This window comes from Morone saxatilis, unplaced genomic scaffold (assembly GCF_004916995.1).
Source record: "Morone saxatilis isolate NCDOM2014 unplaced genomic scaffold, NCSU_SB_2.0 Contig16, whole genome shotgun sequence".
Classification (NCBI taxonomy): Eukaryota; Metazoa; Chordata; class Actinopteri; family Moronidae; genus Morone; species Morone saxatilis.
Genome location: NW_023339718.1, coordinates 10,158,264 through 10,178,797, shown reverse-complemented (window position 1 = coordinate 10,178,797; position 20,534 = coordinate 10,158,264). Strand labels below are relative to the sequence as shown.

Genomic DNA, 20,534 nt, shown 5'->3' with positions numbered 1-20,534 from the left:
GTCTGGAAGTTGGCTCTGGATACTTGGGCAAGGGGTTGGGTAAGGGAAGTCTGTGTAGGGTTTGGGTATACTTTTTCATTTTGTTTACAGTATGTTCTCTTAATAGAGTCATTGAGATCCCTGGGTTGTACGTGCAAATGCTGAAGCCTGTGCTCAGCCACATGCCCAACAAACAAAGGCGAAGATGTGTGTTTACCTAAGCCTGCTGCTGCAGAGTACACCTCTGATATACAGTATTAGCCACTGGTCACTTCTACCACAGAGGCTTATGTCATTTTTTATTGTTTAGATGTAAATTCACAAATTGACACAAATGTGCCCGCTTATCGTTTATAATATAAGAAAGCAACAGTTATATAAGTGGTTATTTGATGTATGCAGCTATTTGTCAGTTACCTGTTTATAGGCAAGACTTGTACTCAAATGATCTATTGCCAGTTTTTGGCCTACACTTTGAAATAAAACCCAGAATGGACGGCATGCTTACTTGGAACTGATCCGTGTGTAACAAGAACATCGTGTTTGAACGAGCTTGGCTTTGAAGGGGAGAGATAATTGGATTCCCTATTTACAAAAGACTTGAGAGACCATGCTTTTACAGAAATGCCTTGGTTAATGCAACTACACTGGCAAACATTTGCCTTGCTGAAGTGTTTCAGCTAAGAAAGGCAAGTTTCCATGAAGGGGCACATAGAGCTGAATATTTCACTACAGTTAACAAGAAACCTGGTTATAAAACATTAAGAACTTTTGCTGACATGACTGATTGTACTTTGATGGTTGTAAACTGGTACGTTCAGTCCAAGAGCTATAAAAGCACCTACCACCTCTTAAGTCAGGTGGTACTGTAGAGGAATCTCCTCTTAGTACATTACTTATGTGTCGTAAGGTATAACAATTAGAGTTGTGCTAATCCGACACTCAGTATCAGTATTGGTGTGATACTGGACAAAATCACTCATCAGATATCAGAGGGAAAAAAAAGTATAATCTGATACGATCCATTAGCCTAAACTATTACATAAAGGCTTAACAAAACTTTGGGCTACCTATTTCTTCCTTCGTGGGAGTAGAATATTAGTTTTACAGTTTGAGCATGATGTTATTTATATGGTTAGGTTAAGCAAAGTAAATCCATACAAATGCATTATTGACAGCTTAGTTTTTAATGAGAGGATAAAGGTATCAAATTGGTATCGGTATTGGCAGATACACAAGGTTGCAGCATCGATATCAGTATCGGACATGACTAAGTGGTATTGTGCCATCCCTCATAAAAAATGTTTATTGTTCGGAGCATTTTATAGAAAGCAAACAGCAAAGATTCCTGGTCCACACTTTAACCCATATAGGCAGCTTAAAGCGCAGACAGAAGATATTACTGTAAACCCTGTCCTTGATCAGATGGATGGACCTCAACGTGAACTCAGACGTTAGAAATCTAACTACTGTTGTGTTTGACTAAAACTAGAGCTCATGATATCTGTAGTTTATATGTCTTTATATTTCTTTATATTATATTTATATACAGTATCCCCATCTTATTTCTTTGTTTGCACTGACCACTGTCAAACTAGACGCCATGGACAGTATATCTCTAAACTTAAGTATGGCTGCGGTTATTGTCGGTTGTATTATTTTGCACAAAAAAAGCCTAATAAAACTAATCAAAATGTGGTATATACCAGTACAGTACAGTACAGTACAGTATTGGCTTGATAGGTTATAATTTGTGAGACTTGAACTGTAGCTGCAGAAAGTCACAGCCCTTTGCAAATCCTCTGTGCTCTTCTGCACAGCTGCCATTGTCACTTACTTGGCTCTGATATTTGCCAAGATGTTCCAAAGCCAAGAGTGCTAAACTGGGCTCACCTGTCTCTGTCTTTCACTGATCTGTAGTATTTGCCAAAGATCATCTAAAACTGATGGCCATCATCTTTGGCTAGGCTTGTAGTATTCACCAGTGATATCATAATACCAAGAGAATGCAGCTATAGCTAGACACACCTGTTACTGCCTGTCTTTTGCTAGTATGTTGTTTTTGCCAAAAAAAATACAAATCCAATGAACATTAAGGGTCTGCAAAGGTAGCCCACTGATATCCTCAGGCTAGGAACACTGTGTTAAGCTCATCTGTCTCTGCTTTTTTAATTCTTCTCTGCTATTTGCCAAACATATCTTGGTGTAAGCCAAGAGCACTCATCTTAAGGCCAGCCAGCATTGTTGAATGATACCCAAACGGGCAGCTGGAACAGTGTGAAGAATCATCTGGACTGATTAGAAGGGAAAAACAAGAAGCTACATTTCATAAGCTCTGAGTAATTGCTATAAATGAGTTTCAGGGTGTAAGGCGCAGTCAGAAGATAAACTGTACACTCAGCAGTTTTGTTCCAAATAAAATAAACTTCTAATTATAGTTACAAATGACTCTATAATAAATTGTAATCAACATGTTTTGAAACACAATACACTTATGTCCCAGACACAGTTTGCTATCTTCCCTCGCATTTAAAATGTAAGTCTACTATGTTATCAGTTCAGATTGGCCGGGATATTTCTAAATTCAGCCAAATAACTCACTATGTGTTTATTTTCTCCTTGATTTAATTACATAATCAGATGACACCATGTTCACCTCAGACAGATGTGTTATCCTAAGGAGCATGTGTGGGTTTGAACACATCTGTCTGTCTTTTTAGGACAAAAATATGTATCTGTGTGTTACTTTTCTTTTAGTGTGTACCTCATCCACTCTAATCCCGCCCTCTCCCCCTTTTCCACCATTACCCTCTTCAAGCTCATCTGTTGAAAACACTGTGATTTTATTGTGGAAAAAAAGAAGCAGAAATAATTCAGGTATTCGTTCAGTGTCAGAGCCAGGTCCATTTTACGATTGCTGTCGTATCACTGTCGCCTAAGTTTATAAGACATGTGACTCACAGTGATACTCTGAGAGCAACTGTGTGTGTGTGCTTGTGTGTTATTTTTGATTCTGAAATAAGATGAAAACAATATTAAGGAAAAATAAAAATAGGTCAGTAAATCTCTGTGGCTCTCTGTGAGTGAATCTCTCTGAATGATACTGACGCACGTTGATATCCATAACCCTCTCAACAGACCTAAGGCCAGATGTTGAATATGGAAAACACTTCCTAGTCCAGCTGTGGATCATATTGATGGGCAGGCTGTCTCAGTGCTGAGTGCTGGACCCAGCTGGACCACTGTCTATTTAGTCTGTCTATCTTTCTTCTGTTTGATGTATTGTGTTTTGTCCTGTTTTGCTGCCTGTGAGCTGCCAAAGAGAGAGAAAAAAGAAACTGTAAAGTAGACAGCAGTAAAATTATAAGACAATAAAACTCACTTTCCCCCTCTCTCACTCATATTAAATATACATTTTAGATAGTTTTGTACTCGTCATTATTCCACTGTTTTTTCTGCTGAATCCACACAGTGTCGGTGTAGTAAGTACATAAGTACATAATTTGAGACCATACTGTGTGGGATAGATCTTACAAAACTACACAGGACTAAAGGCAAGTTAATCTTGAATCTCTACTTTAATTTATCCCATTTGGGCCCCCCTACAATTATGTGGATGTCCTAGTCCAGTTTGGGCCCCCTTGAACTGTTGGTTTCCCTTACGGAGCCCCAACAGGCACTGAGTTTGCCTCCAAGGCAGAGATTCCTAAAATCCTTCTGTCGAGGATCCACTCTTGAAACAATGCAATCTTCATCTGAGTCTCATGAAATCACACAAGGGATTTATTTGTGTTGGGTTAAACCTGTGCTGTATAATTTCAGCAACGCGGTTAAGGATGGACTTTAAATAACTTTGACAGCACTGACATGAGTTTGATAAACCCAGATTTGCTCTGGGGATCAGTCTGGTGTTTCTCTGCTTCTCTAGTTGTATGGTTCTGGTCAAGATTGTCATAGTGTGTTTGTCAGTCAGTTGCAGTGAGAAAGAAAGCTCAGGTATGTGTGTTTGCAGTGTGGAAATCTCTAGTAGGTCTTTCGCAAACAGGCTGGCTATGCTCCAGCTACAGTCCATGGAGTCATTAGTTTATTCAATTACACTTTAAATCTTTTAAACGATGATGGCAATGTTCGCTGTGGGAGTTGCCCGAAGTGTTCACGGAGGTATGGCAGGGCATTTTCAGGTCAAGAGTCATTAACAATGAGTGAAAATGATGCATGCTAGGTTTTGTTACAAGAAAAATAATGTGGAAATACATGGGTGTTTGGGTTTTGGTATTTGGTGTGTGACTGCTTGCCAGTGTGTGTTTGTGTCCGTCCTGTCCCTGTGCTTATGTGATCTTAACGCCTCCATGTGAGCTCCTTGTTTATATGTACAGTTTTTACTTCTTGGTCAGTCTCCTGTGAAACAAAGCTGTAAAAGTTTAAATTAGATTTCAACAGACAACATTGGACTCCAGTCCTCCCATCTACAGTTTTACTGCCCCGTGACTCCAGAGATGGTGCAGGCACTCACTTACTCCTATAGACACATATACAGTTAAACCAAACACTTGCGTTGTTGTTTTTACATAAAAAGAAAACATCTGTCCTCTGCCTTTAAAAGATGTATTTTTCCATGAATTATAATGTTACATAAAATTACTTTTATGATCTTTTGAAAACATCTAAGAAGAATTGCATGCTGTAAAAGTACCTACACTGTTAATCTGTTTTATTAACTTATATTATGTGAAATTTGGTGTGCCACTGGTTGTAGTATGCTTTGCAACAGTAACTCTTCTTTGGTGTTGTAAAAATGTCCATACATTTTACAAGATTTTACAGCTTTTTTGTCGCAAATATGTCTTCTCCACCCTTTCTATTTACTGTTTAATGGACTTCATATCCAAACCCAGTAAAATGTGTGTAGCAGCAATATATCCCAGTTCCTGTGCCCAATATTTTTATTTTTACACTCTTATTCTCACACTTTAACCATTTTCACTCAATTATTTTTATTTTACAACCTATATTTGGTCAGGAGAAAACTGAAGTGAGTGAGTATTAGTTATAGAGGCGCTTCCCCCCTTTGCTCCTGAACTCTGTCGGGGTTTTTGATGCAGTACTGTCGACCTGCAGGCTGTTGGAGACATTGCCTCCTTTCTCCAGCCCTGGTGGGGTTTAACTTAATGTGCATGTTTCCTCTCATGGTCTGCTTTTAAAACACCTTAGGGTACTGGCCCACTGCTGTGTGTTTTTGTTAGAAAGTGAGCTACAATAAAATGTTTGTTGCTGTGTTACCACAGGGAACTATACTGCATGTTTAGAGATTTTAGTTAGTTCATTGCCTCTACAATTCAAGAAAGGACATTCTGTGTAATTGTTATGAAATCTCTAGATTATGTTCATAAACATTCACAGATTTAGCTAAAGGAAAGTTATATAAAATGTGTTTTTATGTACACAGAGATTAGCTAGCCTAAAACCGCCCATACTGTAAGAGATCCTGACCTGAATGTGAAAAAGCTTGATTCTAGGTCAAGTCAAGTCTGTATTGAATACAAACGTTCCATCAGTGAGAGCGTCTTTCATGAAAACCAGTGAGGATTCATACCCTCAAGCTTTGTCTAGCCATATTGATCTGTGGCTGAGAATAAAGAAGCACAAACATCACAACATATATGAATGTTACCTATTTGTGCAGCTTGCCTTTAAGGAGAAACACAATTGTTCATAGCTGAAATTCTCTCCACTGTCTGTTACTGCGATTTTTCAGACATACTTAAAATTTTATGTTGATTTAACTAACTAATGTTTTTCTAGTGAAACCACTCTAGTTTTAACATATCTCGTTCCTTTGGTCTGGTCAGTATCAAAGCGTCTTTTAGGATCTCATGGGATTTCATGCTCAGCTGGCCTGTCGTGGCTCCTTGGAGGGAGGTAGCGGATAAGGAATGGGGAGGATCACAGACACACACGCACACACAGATAAATAGACATGGGCATGGAGCTCACACAGATCTACAATACTTGTGATCTGTGAGTGACCCCTGTCTCATATGGTCTTGCCCAGTGTGCGGACTGATAAAGACAGGCAGACTCAGCTTCCAGATCTATTTAAAGGCCATTTCGAGATAAACTCACACACTGGTCTTGATATAGCAGAGAAATAACATGGTTGTTTTTGGATTTAATCAAACCAGCAAAAGAATGCTGTACCAGCTTTTTAAATCAAGAAGTATCAAGTCTTTGTTCACTCATCATCTGCATTTCTCTCTTTGTACCCCATTACCACTACACACACACACACACACACACACACACACAAACTTACTGTTGACACCCAAATGCACCACACGTGGCAATAATTCTGCCAGTCACTCTGTTCTTACTTGGTGCCCTGGCATTCCCTCCTGGTCACGTTGGTCTGTCTGCTTCAGTTTAAGGTAAAATTACAAAAAACCCTGAAACCAAACCGGCCCACTCTTTCCCCTTTTTCCTAATAAGGCACAGAAAAAGAAATAAATAGACGGACAGAGTGTGTGTCCCACCTTCGGGAATGACGACTGCATACATTTTAGAGGGCTTTGTTCCAATAATCATTATCACTTTTGTTTAAAAAACAGTGACCTCATTCCCAGGAAAGACAAAAAAAGGGGCAATGAAAGGCAGGAAGGAGTAAGTAAGAAGAGGAGAGTGAGATAATTAAAACACAACAGAGGAGAATGGAACGGTGTAGTGATAGAATGAAAAAGAAAATAAATAGGTGAGAAGAGAAAACGAAACGGGGACAACAATTTTTTTTTTTTGGTTAGGACTGAAAAAACAAATTTAAAGCCATATTTCAAGTTAATGGTCCTGAGGCACAGTTGTGTCTGCACATAAATTACCAAGCTGCTAAAGTCTCTGATTTACACAGAGAGAGAGTAAGTGTTACACAGAGAGAGAGTAAGTTGTTCCTTGGGAAAGAAAATGTAAGTTGAGTCTTATTGAAGGTGCATCATTAATGCACATATGGATGCAAATATGCTACCAAGATTTTGCCATGTCACAGTATCATTTTGTTTCTTCTGCACAATATTTTTCGTCACTAATTTGTCCTGACTACTTACAGTTAAGGAGAAGGGAGGAGAAAAAAGAGAATAGAGGTACGTTTGAATTATTTAAAACATGACACATTTAAGGAACACCAGAATTTTCAAAAGTTCAGTTTATTTGTTTAATATTGACTTTTAGTTGGATAACATTATTCCCTTCTGTACTAGTCAGGAATGTTAAAGTTACCACAAAAACATGCAAGAGCTGCCAAAAAATGTCTTACCAAGACAAATTAGGTGCAAATCTAAAATAAGATCACGGCTCATAAGAAACCAGACTGGATTTGAGGCGAACAGGACCACAGAGAATCAATCATACCATCTATAACTGGGCCGATCAAGTTCACATTTTTCACACATATAATATTCAAATGTCCAAGGCAGTTGATCTAAAAATAGAGACACATATACTGTGTGTCTACGTGTGTGTGTTTGTGTGTGTGTAGGTGTGTGTGTGTGTGTGTGTTATTGTGTGAAGGTTATTTGCAGGTGCAGATGCTGCACAGTGTATAAACTGGCCCTTGTAGTCTGTGTTATTGCACTACCCCAGTAACATTTCCTGGGCCAACCCGTCATGCCTGAAATCACTGTCACCACACCCTGCATAATACATCATTGTGTGAGTGTGTGTGTGTGTGTGTGTGTGTGTATTTGTGTGGGTGTATGTCAACTGGCCTTGGTCCGTCCACTACTTTTAATGATTCTGTCATCCAAATGGCAGCACACTTCATTAAAGAGCTGCTTTTTGCTGAAATTCAATGATGTGTGTGTAGCTGTTAGGGTTAGGGTTAGAGGCAGACAGACAGGTATGCTTGCAAGGAGCTATATTGCATGCATGCCTCTAGTGTGTTTGAGTAAACAACATTTTTACAAACACTCACTTTATGACAGGTCACACATACAAAGGCATTAAGTGACAGAATCACTTCCACTTGTAAAATTCATTAAGACATGTAGCGCTTGAATGTATGTATTTGTGTTTGTATTGCGTAGTGTGTTCGGTTTCTATTGGTGTTACTAACAGATCCCAGTCAGTTTCACCTACACCTAAGCCACTTCTGCATCTTGACCACCACTCCCTTTTAGACATAAAAAAACCAATCTCTCATTGATTCAGTATGGCTGGTTGCTTGCTGGTGAAGCTGATGCCGTGTGGGGGGAACAGCCCTGGAAACATCGGTCAATGATCTCACTCGAGTAAGAATAGACCAGAGAGATTAAACACAAATGCACAACTGAGAACACAGAACAGCCGCGAGGACACAGATGATTTGAGAGGAGATGAAGAAGAGATGGCATCCTGATCTTTCTAACAGATCTATTTACTGTAATGCATAAATGTAGGAAAATCTGTAAAGAGACTCAAGGCAGCATGAAGGTAATATATGGTGGCATATTAAAAGAGAATATGCTGTTGGAAAGAACAGTTTAGCTCTTGGCTTCTAAAATGATATTCATACAGTACACTATACAGTAACATCAGATGAGGAGATGGAGATAAAAATGTTGTACTGAGACTTACAGAATAATAGAAGTAAATAAAATGCTATTCGACGTGACACAAAATGGGCTCAAATATTAACATACTGCTGTATCCAAAACTCAACAATTTTACATCTTACAATATTTACTGCAGGGCTGGATTGCATTATTTTGTTTTAAGATGTCCTGTTGTTTTGTTCATTCCCTACCAATTCCAAAAGAGAAAATTGTTAAACAGAGTGGAAACAGAACAGAGAAATTGTAACGACCCATGAAAGCATACTGTCAGAGCTCTGTAATTTCTTATGTATCTCCCAAAAATAATTAATTAGGAAAACATCACAAACCAGACCAAGACAACTAAGAAAACATACAAAATGTTTTATATGCATGCAAACCCTCATGACCAATATTCAAAGAAAGACTAAAAGAAATATTACCATAAATGACTTGTACTTAACAAAATATGGAAAGATGTTTAAGCACCGCTGAAGCCACAGCATGCATTCGGATGTGGTAAAGTATCAAAGCAAAACCAGAATAGCGGTCACCACAAAGAACTGCTGGGGAAACTCACAGTCTCAATCGCTATTTAATGTAAAACTTCCATGAACATGAAACCGGGTGAAAGAAACACAGACACGTAGAGGCTGACAGTTAACATGCAACACGCAGAGTTACATATGCTTACACAGAGAACAGAGACATGTTGTATACCAGCTGCTTTTAAACTATGAATGCAATTAAACTGTTGGTAGAAGAAGAAGAACACACACATGTAGATGTACAGCCCAGGAGGTAGACATATAAAATACCATGTTTGTCACTGTCACACTGTAAGTGTCTTTATTGCATCCACTTAACTCTCTGACCCTCACACATTTGAGCTATGGAGAAACATGCCTGTGGTAAAGTGCTTGATACGGTCCTGTTGTTCCTCTCCTATAATGGATATCATTGCCCAACACATGTCCCACATTCTGGTGAGAAGTTTTCAATTTTCGGCCATTTTCAAAATGAAAACAGGAGCAAATTTGGTTACTGCTGTTTTAATACGTACAATATTCAGCCAATGCAACACTTTCAAAACACTCTCTAAGGCTCAGTTGACACTGACAGCTACTTAAGTTTCAGGAAGATAAACCTGGGCTAACTCTCATGAGTTCTCCCAAGGTCACACCATGTCCCAGGAACATAAAAGGCATTTTAACAAAAGAGTTGCTTGTTTAGAAACCTAAAATTACCTTTGACTGTGCAAATCCCCAGAGTTCGAGTTTAAAAGCTTTTGAATTAAATTAAACTCTGGTTCTCATTGACTTTCTAGCAGGCGTCTTTTTTTCTCCCTCTCACCATATGACCCCAACACATTTCCATGTTGGTGTTTCCAGTTATAGCAGCAGTGTAATCGAGGCTACAGCACACAGCGATGACGGGGACGTATTTGAAATACCTACTTGATACCCTGGTGTTCTCCTTCCTACTTTATGTGCCTCACACATGTCTGAGCCATTGGTTGTGCAAGCAATTTCCTTGCTGTCTTCTTTGATGATGATGGTGTTTTGCTGATCGGTTACTTCCTGGATTGTTGACAGTATAGAATGGCCAGGGAAGCCCACAGCGCTGGTATACTGCTCACATAGTTTTACTATGAAGACTTTCATAGTAAAACTATGAAAACTGTTTTTTAGACAAAAAAACAGGTGAGGCGTATTGTCTCAAGTGATACTGGGACAATCTTTAGTAGTTGCTCAGCAGGATTCATTTGCTTTTGGTTGAACCTTCGAGGAAGACCTTCTGTTAAGACAGCATACAAATCCCATCTTCTTTACTATGATTGTCAAACCTTAACCATTATTAACCATCCATATCTTAGAGAATTGTGTCAAGCTTGTTGGGGGCACTACACAGCCTGGCAGGCTCACTTCTAAAAATAGGATTCAGACTGTTTGCCTGAACTGTGGAAGGTCAGGATAAGTTTATGCCTTTTTGCTTTTGGTATTAATATCATTTAATATCCTTACGTGTCATATCAAAGGCTTACAATAGCAATATCAGGACACTTTTGGCAAACCAAAACTGAAGAGGTGCAAGAGGTGGAGAGTAAAAGGCCAAGCACATGAGTAGCTATATCTGTAAACTGATGTGTTTCTAGCTACTACAAGGCTGTCGGTTCAGATTTACAGAGGTGAAGGACATGAGCCTCCCTCAGGAAGTTTCTGGAAGGGCTGCTCTGAAAGGAATTCGGGGCTGCTGACATTCGCAAGTCTTCAGTTACTACACAGTTTACTTAACCTTTAATTTAGGTTAACTCATGTGTTTTCCCCTTCATATGATGCTCAATCGTGCACTGAACAAATTCTCTTTTGAAAACTTATTATGATTTATATTAAGTGTTCAAAAATATTGCTCCATAGCTGCATTAAATGAAATGTTTCAGTTCACGTTGCATCAATGAAGCCTTGTCCTATCGCATTAATATCATTTTAAACCAGGCAGATCAGCTAAGAACACTGTAAACAGATGAAAAAATATCTCAGTAAAATGAATATTAGGATGAGGTGCTTAGCCGTTGTCACTTAAGAGTAAATCTAACAGTGTGGATAGTTAGAGGCATGTTCCGCAGATGACCCTTAGGGTAGCTCATTGCTCAATGTGGCATCAAGAGTATCAAACACCAAGAGTATCAGATTGATACAAGCCTTTATAGACTAAAAACAGCTGCCTTCAAAAGCACACGTACATTGAAAGAGACCACATTTTTCAGCCCTAGTAGTTTAAGTTTGCATAGTCTGACACAGTGAGACTCTTGGATTCTGTCACAGCTGATGACAGAAACCTCTCCAAGTCGATTTCTATGCTGAGAGCTCAGGTTTAGTCGTAATTCAGCATAACCACAGTTTCTCTCAACCTCAGTAAGATCTACAAATTTTTACAGCATGGCCTTCACTGTTTTGAATGGCTCTATAAATATCAGTGAGTATGCCTTTGAAAAGCTCCTGCTATTTTACCCACACGGTGTTGCCTAACAGTCACTTAAATCTATTATCAGAATACATTTCAGACATTTTATTTAAGGAAATATTGAAATGAAAAATAACTGGGGTTGTGTGATCATAACTCAAGCATTTTCTTTTTCCCTTCTTCTTCTCTCTTTCCAGGGCCTCCAGTGTTCCCAAACCTCCCCCCGTGGCACCAAAGGTACTGTAACATAGCATGTGACTGAAATAACAGAAAATTACACAAGTCTTTATTTAAAGATTAAAGAAAATTATGAAATATTGCTGTTTGATTAAGGCAAGGCACGTCAGGTGAAAAACTTGATTTTGGCTGTATGGATACATTTTAAGATATATTTTTAATCTATGCTTTTTGTAGTTTAATAAAACGTCTTACCAGTTGTCAAAAACAGATTTGAAGTGACTGTATGAGAAATGTATTATTCTGAGGTCTTATGTCATTTTATTTTTATTGGGCAGTTTTTTTTTGTTTTTTTTTGCCATTTGGATATACAAGTTTGTTCATTTAAAATAATGTAATCCCTTTTTAATCAACCAACTGAGTTACTATATAACAGGAAGAGAAGAAACTTGTGAGTTCATTGAATTAATGGCAACATAAAAAGAAAAACTGCAATTCACCTGGCGTACCATGTACTTTAAATACTTTTCTTTAGTTATTACAACCTTCTGAAACGATGCCACACACACAGTTTTTTTGCATGAAAACCCCCTTTGTTTTCATTTATGTTGTGTTTTTTCTAATGTTGCTACATCGCTTATATTGTCAATGACAATTAAGTATACTGATGCTTCCTTTTTCCAAGAAAATTATCAGAACACATTACAGGTACTAAACTAATTGACTTTTTCCAGCTATTTTTAAATTGAATCAAACTTTGTTATATGGGCAAATCATAGGTTTTATACAGTGGAAAGCCTATGGGATAAACACAAACCCATAAATAACCTGAGAAGCATCAGTATAGTGCGTGCTGTGTTATGATTTGTTTTTGCGTTTGTATTTGCATGCTCTTCTCTCATGCCGGTAGGACGACAGATCAGACATCATAAAACCAGTGGCCCTCACCCATCCACCTCCACCACCCCATCCCCACCTTCACCCCTTCAGCCCCTCAACCGCCCCTTACAACAAGGCCCCCAGACCTTACGGGGGCTGTGGAACAGAGCGTGAATACCTTCCTTCACAGTCCCCATTTGCTCCCTTCATCCCATCTCCATCCTCTGCCTTCACTCCTGCCTCCTTCCACCGCAACAGTCCTCCTCTTCCTCCTCCTCCACCTCCTGTCTCTTACCCATCCTCTTCCTCCTCGTCCTCCCCCCCTGGCCTCGTTCCGCCCCAGCCATCAGTGTATAACACACCGATCAACCTCTACTCCAATGAGAACGCATGTGAGGTGGCCATGGGGCAGAGGCGGGGCCTATTGGAGAGTCAGGGTGGAGCCTTGCCTTTGCAGTTGAATGGGTGAGTGGCGTTCTCTCCAGCCAATCAAACAAATGCTTCAATTCTCTGCATCTACTTCCGACTTTCTCACTGTTATAGTTACATGTTATAGATAGGACATGAGATCAGTTGCCATTTTTTGGATCTAACAGATTTGTACAATTTTAGAAATACACCAGTATGTGCAGTAGCCATCAGCATTGGTCGGACGGTGCTTTCGAAAAAAAGAAGCAATGACGATTGAAATTTACTACATCACTGTTAACTTCTTCTTAAAGGCCGCACCTAGTTTCTGTTTAAGCTGGAAAAGTATATACTTTGCAAAAAAATATACTTCTGTCATGATTTACAAAGTTGGTGTTTTTCCAAGCCCATTTTAAAGTTTGTTTATTCCATGCAGGCTGCTGATCAGGCTGGCCAGACTTCAACTTGGAATCTTAAAATGTTGGAAGTGATTTTCAAAGTTCTTCCACATCATTAAATCAGACTCACATGTCTGTTGGTGTTTTGTTCAGAGGAGGGAAGCACAGTACTGTACTCTACTGCACACAGTATTGAGATCCATGGTTTAAGTTAGCAAGACAAGCCCAATTATGGTGCCTCTGTTTGTGAGTGTTGTTTATTATAGTGTTGAAAAGTGTCTCAGCTTGTTTTGGTTGCCATTTTTTAAAATGTCACCAAATACTGTCAGTTATTTGTATACCGTGTCATGTTAGAGAACACTGATATCTAAGCAAACTAAAGTGGCGAATGTACGATATGTTTGCTGTAGGAACTTGAGAAGGGGAATTCTGCACTGAAAGACCTTTAATAGCTTCGTTCTTGTGATGGAAAACTGGGGAGTTGATGGACTTTAAAGGCGTTTTTAAAGTCCTGTTAAAATAACATAATAAAACATAAAACAAAAACGTTTTCAAGTTTAAAATTTCAGAATGTAGGATTTTAACATACACCTTACATTACATTTTAGAAAATATTACAGCTAAAATTACTACAAATGTGTGTGGACAAAATCCCTGTCACGGTGGTTGTATGGATCTTTGTCATATCAGCACATAACAACCTATTGCCATGAAACAAATCAACTCACTCTCCCACTTACTTGTGTGTGCCAGTACATTTTTGTTATCTTTTTTCTCTCATTTTATATTTTAAATAGATGTCAGGTGTCTTAAGAGAGCACCACATTTAAAACATATTGTTGGTTACTAGTACTCGAAGGTAATACTGGCACTTTGCCCTCTCTGCTTCTGTCTTTCTAATTCTCTCCATTATCTCCGTTAATTTACCATATTTAATACTTCCCTTCACATCCAAGCTGCCTAATCCCATCTCTCTTCTCACTCAGCGCCTCTCTTTACATAATTCCCTCGGTCATGTTCCTCCCCCCCTTTGTTTCTGTCTCAACCCAACTCTCCTTCCTCCAGAGACATAGTGAGTATAACTATGCTATGATGCTAAGGTTAAGTTTTGTGTATATTTAGCCTGTAACTCGAGCTGTGTGGCATTCTCTTTGCTCTTGCAGCAAATCAGTCAGTCAATAAAGGTTTCAGCCTTGAATCCATGTAGATTTACACAGTCTCTTCACAGACTAACACACCTTCATCATGTTTTTCCTTCACTTGTTCAAAACAAGGCTGTATACATGGATGTTTCTGATTTACTGCACTCAAGATACCAAATGGACTGAATAGATTCCTTTTGTGACTCATAATTTCTCCGTTCATTTTCATGTTTATACTCTCTATGTGCTCTCTTTTCTCCAGGCAACACACTGACAAAAGTGGTTTCTCTTTCTGTGAGACTCAGCAGACACCAGTGATCTGCACAATAGAATCTTACACCAAGCAGCTGCGCACACACGCAAAGACACACAAGCTGCATTTTACTTTACTAGCCTTCCCCAAGTATTACAGATGACATTTAATAGCACAGTGCTTTATTAAAGCAAGATCTGGATGAGGTAGACTTGCTTTCTTCATGTAAACATTTCTATCTCTATGCCTCTTTCACCTTTTTTCATCCTGCTTATATTCCCAGTGACTGTTCAAGAGCTTGTTAATTTGGTCATCCGCAGGAGACGTCAACATACTGGTTTACTTCGCCCTAACTTCTGGCAATTGGTTATTTTCTTCCAGTATCAGTTAATTCATTTCTTTCTTTCTGTTGCTGAGGTGACAGTATGAGACAGCGTGTGTGTCCATCCTTGCATCTTGCTTGCTTGTTTGCATGCTGTATATGAGCCGTGTTGTTTGTTTCAGAGGGGATTTTTGAATGGCAATGTTTTTTCTATAAATTGGCAAGAATTTGGACGTGTATGTCAATGTTCTCTGGCTTTCTGCCTTCAATCCTTCTTTTTTCTGCTTTGCAGACTTCAGCACATCCTCCAGTCACAAAGTTAGTCTCTGAAGCATGTCAGGTTATGAGTGTTTGACTGCTTGCCTTCCTTTTTACTCATCCAACTCTTTCTGTACCTGTGTGTGTCTACTTAATCATCACAACTGCATGCATTTGCTTATTTTACTGCAGAACATGATACCTGATAGTAATGTTTTATAGTTCAATTAGCTTAATTTCATGTTTATATTGTGCAAGAACTGCAGCACCTATCCAATCAAAATTAATTAAAGTTTTTGTATGGGATACAATATGCTGAGGCTGCAGTTTAACTCTACTATAAATCACAAATATTGATATTCACACACACACACAGTCTATATCGTCAGACACTTCCAGTATAACTGTACGTGTGTGACCAAGCTCACATAGAGCTGTCAGCACTCCCACACCCACATAGCTGCTGCTGTGACAAGAATGTGTTGAGAGAGACGCTCATAAATCAGTCTATTCAGTGTGCTAGGTGAGTGTGTTGGTGTGTGTGTGTGTGTGTGTGTGTACTTGTAGGTGATTTATTGACAGCAGTGCCTGAAAAGTCTTCAATGCCCCTCTGTGTGTATGTGTGTGTATTTGAGTTCAGAGTTGATTTATTGACAGCCAATTAGTAACGGGCCTGTCAGCACTCTGTTGCCAAGGAAGATTCCAGACACACATTTACCGTTCGTGCATTCACACAAACGGCACTTGTTAAGTCATAAATGTCATCAAAACAAATGTGCATGCTTTTCATGATCATCTTTATTCTATTATGCTCTCGATACTTTTACTTTCCAACCATCCAAATTATGAATGAATTTTTCTTTTGAAAGAAAACTAGACAAATCATCAGCTCCATCATGTGGTTGAAAATAGAACTGACCTGTATTGGATGTTAGGAGCTTGTTTGCCCTCCTGTTGATGCAATGAAATGTCTCCATTGATATTTGGACTCTTATTTTGCATGCGTTTGGGAGTTGTGTCCATATGTTTTTCCTCCAACTATATTCTACTCTCTGCTTATTAACATATCCTTTAATACATTTCTATAATTTAATTAACTCTTCGTACTTGTATCTCTTCCTCTTCTTCTTCTTCACCCTCCCTTTAGTGGACCTCAAAGTATTTTGAAGTAAGTCTTTTCAAATGATTCTATTATCTCCCTATGTTTTATTTTTTCCCTATTAAGTGTATTTCTGTTTTCTTCTATCCTGTTTTTCTGTCCATTGGTTATCAAGAAAACCCCCACCGCCAAGGTATCATATCGATTCAGACCTAGACTCCAAATGCATTTAACAAATTGTGGTGTGAATTTTCCCCTTTTTCTTATCTAATAAGCACAAATTGTAGGTGATTATTTTACAGTGTGTCACATCGCCATCTCATGTAACCTACAGTCTACATATCAAACAGTTTAATACCATTCCTCTAACTGACTGACTGTGTGTTAAATAACGTTCTACATATTATTTTAAAATCCTTGGTTGAAATTAACCTCCTAAACTGACTAAACATGACTACTGACAGTAGTCAGTGTTTGAGTGTAAAATATTTGACCGAGTCCTGCGAAATTAGTTCTACATTTCGCTTTAATAAGTTATAATACCTCCTAGGTACTGACATCAGCCTTCATCTCCTACTTTGATTAATTATGAGAGGGAGCATGTAAAATTAAAAGTATATTTGCTGATGTCATCCATCATGTCCTTCCAGAGTTCCCAGGAAACACATCGTAGACACAGACATCCATTTTTACCATGTGCCCACTCATGCTGATGCCAGCAGGAAGCGCATAATGGAGGACACAGAGGACTGGCGCCCACGCAGTGGCACCACCCAGTCCAGATCATTCAAGATTCTGGCTCAGATCACTGGCACTGAGAATGGTATGAAGTGCACACAGTGGTGATTTTTGCACAGACTGTTGTTATTGCACCTGAACTAATGAGTTAACACATAAAAGAACAGGGCAGCCTCTACAGGGCAAACAATGATATTTCAATTATTACAACCACATTATTTTCTCTACTGGACTCATTATTGTCTTTATTCTTTCCTTTGTAGCTCAAGAAGAGGAAGCTGACGCAGCCAAGAAGGCAAAGTAAGTGCATGGCAATGAAAATGCTGATTGTGGTTTAAATAGCCCTATACTGGCTATCCTTGTTTGCTGTTGTTTGAATGAGTGAAGTGCATTGTGTGGTGTGACAATACATAGTCCATAAAATATAATCTTTAACCCATTTGTTTGGGTGTATCTAACATATAAAGGCTGCATTTATGAAGCAACAGAAAATCTGACTTCAGATATCTGTGGCACAGTTCTGGCAGTTCTGATGCTGTGTGGACTCTTCCTGTCTAGACAGCAGAGAAAGGATTATATTATGTTTGAGCCATTAAGTCAAAAGCCAGACCTCTATGCACTTTACAGAATGTCCGTTCCCACTAGTGCCAAAAGTTCAGAAAGCAATTTTAAAGTAAATTTCCCTCTCACATTGCTGAAAGTAGCATGCCGTTCTTTTTTTGGCAATTAAAATAAACAAAGACATGTTGTTGGTAGCTGAAATTGTTTTCATGTGTGCTTACTTATCAGTGTAGCTTTATGTGATGGTTTTTGTGCTCCTAATGGTTGTCTGTGCATTTGGTTGTGGATGTGTGACAGCGTTGCAGTGCTGCATGTTGTATAACCTGTGATTGTGTCGTTGACAATCATGGCTGGACAGTGGCGTTGCTCTCAGTGTGATGTGATCCATTGGCTGTCCATTTCTCTTGGTGAGCTTTGTGGCGATACATGTGATCACCGTTTGTCTGTGATCACTTGTGTTATCATGCAGACATTGTCGCTGTCTGTGGGCGTTGTTGTGTGTGGCTTCATGGTTGAATTAATTCATAATTTCAGTCCATACCGGCCTGGGTTCATGATGCATTTTGACCCCGTAAAGATGTCTTTTGAGACAGGAGTTAACTGTTCTCTGGATATACTCTGCATATTGTATCATTTTCTATTCTGATGATGATGATAGAAGAACTGCCCATCTCCACCCTATCAAACCCTGTGTATCATCAGCTTCTTGTTTGTCCAGTTGTTACTGCATCATCAAGCTTCCCTTGTGGCATGGCTCACAGTGCATTTCATCGCCGATTGCAGGGAAGCTGCTCTACATTTCCTAAATCCTCCTTTTCTCTCTTTTTTGGTGTGTTTTTTCCCCTTCTTTTCCTCTCTTCCTGTGAACACAGAGCGAACAAGACCACCACTCGGTTGATAATTGGCCCTAAGTACAACGAGCTGAGAGACTGGCACCACGGAGTGTCCGCTCGCACCCTCAATGTCGAGTAGACTGTGTGTGTGTATGTGTGTGTGTCTTGTTGGTATAACTGTCTGCCTGTGTATGTGTGCAGTATATCAGCTTGACTTCTGTAGGTGGTTGTTTATTAACTTAAATGTTGAAGGCTTGTGGACTAATGAGAATAAAGGTAATAAAGCAAAGAATGCTGGAATGAGAGCCTGCAAAGGAACTGCTGGAGTCTCTCTGTGTCTGTGTGTGTGTGTGTGTGTGTGTGTGTGTGTGTGTGTTTGCTTGTCGTCCACTGTTATGTGCCTGCACTGTGCTGGCCTCATTCAGACCTTTAAACCTTTAATTAAGTGCTGCTTATGTGCTCGGCCACTCCACTGATTCCAGCCCTAAAGGTAAACTTTAGATGCGTAGTGTTTAAAAAAAAACGCCAAAACATTAAATTGGATGCTTAGGATGAAGCATTGAGCCAGAAAACCTACAGGAAAACATTCAATTTGTTTCCAGCGGAGTCCTTGTGTGGAAGACAAGTAATGTAGAGTTTTTATTAAAAGTCTAAAATGCTGAAGGATCTAATAGTAGTCTGAACAAGTTCAAATATGCAGCTGTCTATCTGCATCTCTGACTTTTTTACTCCACTGCAGCACATAAAATGCAAAAACTATGTTCATTCTTAAACACTGAACAACATGATGATACAAAGAAAACAAAATTAGCATTTTCAGTATAAATAGACAAACCTTGCACCCCATTGTGGAAGTCTACAATAAAGCTAATTAGAAAGAAATATTCAAAATGTGTACTACAAACATCCGTCACTCACTTCAGTGTCTTCTGGACCACTGTAATTTGGATGGTGGCAAAAGGAGAAGTTGCATCATTTGGAAGAAGGAAAATAGAAAATCTGCCCTTCCTTTTTGTGAGAGTGCACCCAATGTTCCTTTATATTATATATTACTATTGTATAACTATATATTACAGAAGATACTGCAGCTCTATTTAAAAAGCTTTAATGGCTTGTTTACATCTGTTGTATCTGCTAGCATTGGAACTATTTTATGAACACACTGTCTTGAGATATGGTAGCATCTGAAAAATAGGAAGCGATTTCAACTTGTCAAGCATGTACAGTATGTACAATATATATTATTAAATAGTGTATATGCTATGCTGCTGGAATGTAACTGTCTAGATTGGGGCTGTAAGACATATGTATGGTTTAAGGTATTATGCAAGTAAGGAATGTTCTTTTCAGTGAGCAGGTTGTTTAGCGTTGATGGTGAGCAAAGTAATTGTATAAATGCTATAAATGGCTTATAATGCAAAGGTAATATTTGCAAATGTAAAATATTTCTCTAGTGCCTTTACATTTATTTCATCTGTATGTTTACTGCAGATTATGCTAACTTTGATAGGGTTGCATTTTGAAAATAGCCCCTTATGTAGTGGCTGAAAATTTATTTTCTGTGTTTTGAGTTTGAAAAAACTATTATTCTATATTGTAGCTAATAAAGTGCTGTTTTTTCTTGTTTCCTTTTCTGGTGTCCCTTTCCTACCTTCTTCCCTTTCTTTCCTACTTCCTTAGTTCCTTCACTCTTTCCTCTTCTAGTTGTCTCACTGAATCTGAGACAAAGAGTGGAGAGGTCAGGTATAAATCATGTTCTAAACTTTTTTCACCTCTTCACCTGTCATGTTAAATAGTCCCACGTCACAGTAGTCACTTTCACATAGTTCTTAATGAACTAATTGACCTCTTCTAGTCAAGTGTTCAAAAAATTGAAGTTTGCAAGCTATAACACCAATCTCACACAAGTAACTTTTTCACTACTCTACTATAACAAACTGATATCTTAAAATGTTTATTTAAAATTCA

General features: G+C 38.7%; 1 protein-coding gene across 2 annotated transcripts in view; it reads left to right on the top strand.

The window, feature by feature from the left end:
• Window positions 1–20,192, top strand: part of LOC118325695 (PDZ and LIM domain protein 5-like) — a 41,188-nt gene extending 20,996 nt beyond the window's left edge. The window contains exons 4-10 of one of the 2 annotated variants that reach the window (XM_035658469.1): window positions 11,696–11,735; window positions 15,370–15,395; window positions 16,483–16,503; window positions 16,610–16,627; window positions 17,085–17,257; window positions 17,436–17,472; window positions 18,606–20,192. In XM_035658469.1, the coding sequence (XP_035514362.1) occupies window positions 11,696–11,735; window positions 15,370–15,395; window positions 16,483–16,503; window positions 16,610–16,627; window positions 17,085–17,257; window positions 17,436–17,472; window positions 18,606–18,705 (415 nt within the window). In that variant the 3' untranslated portion in view covers window positions 18,706–20,192. The remainder of the gene's footprint in view (window positions 1–11,695; window positions 11,736–15,369; window positions 15,396–16,482; window positions 16,504–16,609; window positions 16,628–17,084; window positions 17,258–17,435; window positions 17,473–18,605) is intronic. The other variant, XM_035658470.1, reaches the window with a different exon arrangement.
• The last annotated feature ends 342 nt before the right edge of the window (window positions 20,193–20,534 follow it).